This window comes from Protobothrops mucrosquamatus, unplaced genomic scaffold (assembly GCF_001527695.2).
Source record: "Protobothrops mucrosquamatus isolate PMUCROS unplaced genomic scaffold, P.Mucros_1.0 scaffold_98, whole genome shotgun sequence".
Classification (NCBI taxonomy): domain Eukaryota; kingdom Metazoa; phylum Chordata; class Lepidosauria; order Squamata; family Viperidae; genus Protobothrops; species Protobothrops mucrosquamatus.
Genome location: NW_015386174.1, coordinates 175,512 through 181,818, shown reverse-complemented (window position 1 = coordinate 181,818; position 6,307 = coordinate 175,512). Strand labels below are relative to the sequence as shown.

The 6,307-nt window shown below is 48.1% G+C and overlaps 1 protein-coding gene across 1 annotated transcript in view; it reads right to left on the bottom strand.

The window, feature by feature from the left end:
* Positions 1 to 4,955: 4,955 nt before the first annotated feature.
* CHD8 (chromodomain helicase DNA binding protein 8) overlaps positions 4,956 to 6,307 on the bottom strand; it is a 71,822-nt gene continuing 70,470 nt past the window's right edge. The window contains exon 35 of the mRNA XM_029283967.1: positions 4,956 to 5,695. Coding sequence (XP_029139800.1) covers positions 5,213 to 5,695 — 483 coding nt within the window. The 3' untranslated portion in view covers positions 4,956 to 5,212. The remainder of the gene's footprint in view (positions 5,696 to 6,307) is intronic.

The window sequence follows — 6,307 nt, the reverse complement described above, 5'->3', positions numbered from 1 at the left end:
CGCTCTCCCGAGATAAAGGGAGAGCTTTTGGGACTCTACTCCTATCCAGGAGTACTCACCTCGACCCCTTCTCCCGGGGCACAAGGTTCCAAGCCGCTGAACAGCTGCTGACCGCTGTTCATGCTGGCTCTGACGCCTTCCCAAGCGGACGGCTCCGAAAAGAGCCGCCATCGGCGCGCCGTCCCACCGGAAGTCCAATTCTGGGTTTCTTATCTACTTTCTTTATGGGAAATGTTAGAAGTTAAAAGCCCTCTGATCTGCCTCCCCCTTCCCCTTTTTTGGCACCTCACTGGTTCTAAGGAGAGGCAGGAATTCCCTCCGGGGTTGGGGGAGAGACACCAGAGATGGAGTCTGCATGTCTGACAGCAAGTTTAACGAAGAGAAGGACGAGGGGGGACATGATAGCAGTGTTCCAATATCTCTGGGGCTGCCACAAAGAAGAGGGAGTCAAGCTATTCTCCAAAGCGCCTGAAGGCAGGACAAGAAGCAACGGATGGAAACTAATCAAGGAGAGAAGCAACCTAGAACTAAGGAGAAACTTCCTGACAGTTAGAACAATTAACCAGTGGAACAACCTGCCTCCAGAAGTGGTGAATGCTCCATCACTGGAAGTTTTTAAGAAGAAACTGGACAGCCATTTGTCCGAAATGGTATAGGGTTACCTGCCTGAGCAGGGGGTTGGACTAGATGACCTCCGAGGTCCCTTCCAACTTTATCAATATTATTATTATTATTATTATTATTATTATTATTATTATTATTATTATTATTATTATTATTATTATTATTATTATTATTATTATTATTAGCATCCCAAACTGCACAGGAAGGAACTACACCCCAAGTTCACACAAAGGACCAGTCCCCCTATTAAAACCAAGTCCCTGCACCCCATTTTCTCCATAGCCTACCCTCTAGAACAGAGCTTTTATTCTTGAGGATAAAATCTCCTTTTTCACAGTGTGTCTGGATTTTATTTTTTTTCTTTTGATTTGTTCTTGCTTCACACACAAACACACACTCCAGGGTTTGTGGAAACCCAGTTATTCTTCTAACAGAAACTAGCTGTGAGGGTCACAAATGGTGACCATGTGATTGTAGGATTCAGTGGCCCTTGTAAATGCATGCCGGTTGCCAAAGGCCCAAATCATGACCTTATGAACACAGGTGTGGGAAGCCAGCCCCAGAGAAGGAAATATTAAAAAGGGCAGAAAAATATATTTCCTCAAAAGGATTTTTAAAAGCAGAAACCAACCCTGCCCACAAGTCTCTCTGTCCCAAGCAGGAGCCAGCTCTATACAAATGCAGATGTAAACCACCAGAAAGGCCCCAGCTAGGAGATCAAGAAGACAAAGACCTAAAATCTGCATACCCCACTCAAATTCTAGGAGCCATTAGCCCATCACTAAGGAAGCAGGATATGATAATAGGACTAACCCATCACCATAAAGAATACCAGAGAGGCACACCTAAACTCAGGTCAGAATACGTGACACAGGAAATAGCCTCAAAGTTCATGCCACAGGAACAGGAAACTATTTCAAACAAAAGGCTAGAGAGAGTATAAAAACCTACTACCCATGTGCTCAGCCCTTCTCTTCTTTTCTCTGGTCTTTCCTGCAAGAACCATCTTTCTGCCTCTTCAATAAACTATAACCTTCTTCCCAAAGCAGTCGCCATGTTGTTTATTTATCCCCGGCTTGGATGAACCAGGATGAAGACTTTTCTTTCAACAATTTGGCACCCCAGATGGGACTCCAAGCTAAACTCTCCAATGGACTGAGACTGGTAAGCCCCATCTTGCCGGCAGCAGACCCCTTGTGTCTGTGGATGGGTTTCCCAGGCCCTACCCATGTGGAGCGAGGGTAGTAAAGGGAGTTTTGGGTTTTGAGCTCAAGGGCTGCTTTGGAAAGAAGGTGAAGGTGAGTACCTCTAAATTTTAAGTTTAAAGACCAGGGGAACAAAGGAAATGTGTGTATGTCTGTGTGTGTGAGTGAGAAGACCCTTTTTTTCCAATCACAGTTGGATTTTGCTCCTTCTGGTCTTTCCTAGCCGCAGAAAGGATCTATTTAATTGGCAGACCCTGGAAAGCATGGGGGTTTGGCCAGAGTGTAGGACCTTTTGTTAGGGAAAAGGGAGAGGCCATGTGAAAATGGAATGGAATGAGTGAATGAGAGAATTGGATTTGGGCAACCAACTGGTAAGGCCCTGTAAGCAAAGCCCATCTATAGGAGGGGCCCCTACTAGTGCACAAAGCACAGGTCCTCCCAGACTTCTAAGTCTGAAAACTGCAGGCGGGGTGTAAACGGGGGCCGAGTACCTGTGCGGCAGGTCCTCCTCGAATAATTTATTTTTGAGGTCCGCAAAGTGACGGCAGGGAGTTCCCTAAACTGGAAGTGCCCTTACTCCGTGTAAGGAACCGGAGTCTTCCTGGGCAATTTTTTAGTGCCCAAAAACTGACAGGCGGAGCGGCAGGGTTGTTGTCGCTAAGAGTGGCTGGGAAGTGCTGCTAGGAGAAACCTGACTTGAGGCAGATTGGACCCCACATTGGAAGGGGAACATGGGTAGCTGCAGTTCGAGGGTTGAAATTAGGTCACCTATTGGAGATTTGCTCGAGGTGTGGGACGAGAGGCGAGTGCCTGTCCTGGATGGTATGAAAAAGAAAAAGCGAGACAAATTTGTGAAGAATGGGCTTTGCTGGGAAACCAATTTGGCTAAATAAAGGTACTTAAAGGGAAAATAAGAAATAGTGACTCTCTCTCTATCTCAACCACGTGGTATGTTTAAGATTGGAGCCTTCCCTAACTTAATTGAAATTTATGGTGGGAATGACTAGGATGTGTAAAATTAAGACTTCCGATTCCCTTTTCTGTACTCTTCCTTGTCTTTGTGTGTATATGTTTGTCAAAGTCTTTGTGTGTGAGGTAAATGTGACTGTTAACTGTTTCAAATCCAAAGAGATAAGAATTTTAAAATTCTGCTAGAAATTCTGCTTAAATTAAGCGACCAAAAGAAAATACCCTCACTCTGTTTGTCTGGCCAACAGAGTGAAGAGAAATGTGTTGTTTTTTTCTTTTCCCCTTTCTCTCTGTGTACTCTTAAGAACAGCCCAAAGTTAGCAGGAGGGAATGTTTTAAGTTCATCTGCTAGAAAGGTTTCACTCTTGCATTTAATAATATATAATAAAGTTGGAAGGGACCTTGGAGGTCATCTAGTCCAACCCCCTGCTCAGGCAGGAAACCCTATACCAGTGTTTCTCAACCTTGACAATTTTAAGGCATGTGGACTTCAACTCCCAGAATTCCACAGCCAGCATTGCTGGCTGTGGAATTCTGGGAGTTGAAGTCCACATGCCTTAAAATTGTCAAGGTTGAGAAACACTGCCCTATACGAACTTTATCAAATGCCTTACTGAAGTCCAAGAAAATTATATCCACAGCATTCCTCTGGTCCACTAATTTTGTCACTTGGTCAAAGAATGCATGATCTGTTTTTGACAAACCCATGTTGGCTTTTAGTAATGACTTTGTTTGCCTCTAGGTGTTCGCTGTTTCTTGTTTGATTATCTTTTCCAGAATCTTCCCAGGTATTGAGGTCAGACTGATAGATCTGTAGTTCCTGGATCTATTTTTTCCCCTTTTTGTTTTGAAGATGGGAACTACATCAGCTCTTTTCCTGTCCTCTGGTAGTTCCCCAGTGCTCCAGGATCTTTGAAAAATATAGTTCAGTGGTTCTGAGATCACATCTGCCAGTTCCTTGAGAACCTTGGGGTGTAATCCATTTGGTCCTGGTGATTTGAACTCGTCTAGGCTGGATAGCTGCTCACTTACCATTTTCTTGCCTATCTTAACTTGTGTTTCTAATCTATTTTTTTTATGGTACTGTTTTTGATAAGTTGGACTGTTTTTTTTCCCTTTGTGTAAAGACAGATGCAAAAAAATGAATTAAATAGTTCTGCTTTCTCCCTGTTGCTTGTCACCTTCTTGCCACTTTCCCCCACTAATGGACCAATCATTTCCTTCACTTTTTTCTTGTTTTTTTTACAAGACTCTGCCCTCGTGCCCCATCACGCGCAGATGATGCTGCGGGGCGCGGGCAGAGCCGCCATGGCACTGCTGGGCCGCCATGGCAATCTGTGGAGGCAGTGGGTGGCCCTGTGGGCGGGTAGGGCCGGGATGGGGCGGGGTGGGTGGGACAAGGCGGAGCGAGGGCAGGCGGGGCCATTTTTTGGGCACTCGGTCTCTAAAAGGTTCGCCAACACTGTCCTAGAGGGAAAGAAGCCCAAACGGACCCCCAGCTCTTTGAGGTGATTTTTGTTTGATTTACGCAACTCGTGTATAACAGCACCGCAAAAGAACAGGGTGGGCGAGGGAGGGCTCACGTTTTGTGCATTTTGTTCCTTTTATTAAAAAAAAAAAACAAAAGAAAAAAAAAAAGGAGAATCCAGCTACAGGAAGCTCTATTGTCTCTCCTCCCTCGGCCCCCTGCCACCCGAACAACCACCCGCCCTCGTGACATTTTTAAACCCCCTCACAAATTCATTTTTTCTTCCCCACAGCCTCGGCCATATTACACAAGACATATTACATATTTATAAATATAAACCCCACCCACACGGAGACAGGGGCATGGAGGGAAAGGAAAAGGCGTCCTCACCACCCTCCTTTTGCACTTATATTACAGCACGTGAACCGGGGCGATGGTGGCGGTGGCGGTGGCGAACGGAGCCGGCTGTGGGGAGACCCAAAGGAAAGGGAAGGAGCTGCTACCTAGATCCAGGTCATCTTAGCTTAATGGGGAGGAGGAGGAGGACTGGGTGGTCTTTGCTGCCTCGGGACTGCAGCCAGGGAGACAGTTCTCGGGTGACAGTTCCAAGTGCTGCAGGAAGAGGGGCAGATCTGCTCACCCGACCGACAGCCACCTTTTAAATTTTTTTTTCCTTTTTTTTTTCTTTCAAAAAATAAGCCCCGCACGAGCACCCTTGGAGGCAAGTCGTTATTTCCCCCATCCGACCCTTGCTGGGTTTGAAGGACCCTGCTTTGTCCTCCCAGCAGCCAACGGGGGACGAAGGGAACCTGTCTGCCGAGGGGGGCCCCAACGGGCCCCCCCGAGTCTCTGGCCTTTCAAATTCAATGTCATGAGGACGGCTAGCCCCCCCGGAGAGGAGCTGGCCCCTGTCGGAATCCGCCCGTCTGCCCTCCGAGACGTCAGTTCAGTCTTCTCCCTCCTCTTCCCCTTCCTCGCTGGAGTCGGAGTTGGCTGGCATCATGGGGTCGTCGTCGAGCAAGGAAAAGTCCCGCTCCGAGCTGGCGTAGCCCTGAGACAAGTCGTCCATCTCGTCTTCCTCCTCGTCCTCGTCCACGCGCTGAGGGTGGCCCAGATGCAAAGGGGCGGCGGCGTAGCCGGCGTGGCCCAGTCCCGGGTGGAGAAGGCTGGCGGAGGAGGTGGCGGCGGTGGCAGCGGCGGCCGGGAACGGCATGTATTGCAAGGCAGAGCCATGGGCCGGGGGGGCTTGGAAGTGTGCGTGGTGCAGAGAGAGGGGTCCCGTGGCTCCTAGTTGGACCCGGCCGGCCCCCATCAGAGCCATCATGTTGGAAAACTCCATTGGGGTCTGGCGACCGCGTTTCTGTGCGTTGTCGGCGGCCCCCACGGCCCCTGGAAGGAGGCGGTTCATCGTCGGATCTGGAAGAAAACCCTGCAGAGAAGTAGAGACTAAATTAAGCCGTGTTCATCCTCCGTGGCTCACCTGGTTAAGTGGCTCCCTCCACTGATGGGCTCACTCTGGGCATTTGGAAGCACAGGATCTCGCCCTGGAAAAAATGATGGCTGGTCCTACGCTTACAACAGTCGCAGCGTCCGCAGGGACGCCCCGATCATAATTCAAGTGTTTGGTAAGCAACAAGCATTCGTGACCTCGCAGGGTCCTGTGATCAGCATCTGCGACCCCTCCCAGGAAGCTTTTGACATGCAAAGTCAGCAAGGGAAGCTGGACTCACTTAATGACTGGGGCAAAAAAATGGGTGTAGGATCAGGCACGCTTCATGTAACTGCATCACCTAGCAATGGAACATCCAGTCCCAACTGTGGTCATAAATCAAGGATTACCTCTCTATCTATTCCCTCCCTCCATCATCTATCTCTCTTACCTATCCATCTATCTATAACTATATGCCTGCCTGCATCCATTTGTCTGTCTATCTCCCTCTCTCTTATCTATCATCTATTTACAGTATATCTATACACCTGCCTGCCTGCATCCATCCCCCACTTTTCCGCCTTTCCTATCTATCTATCTATCTATCTATCT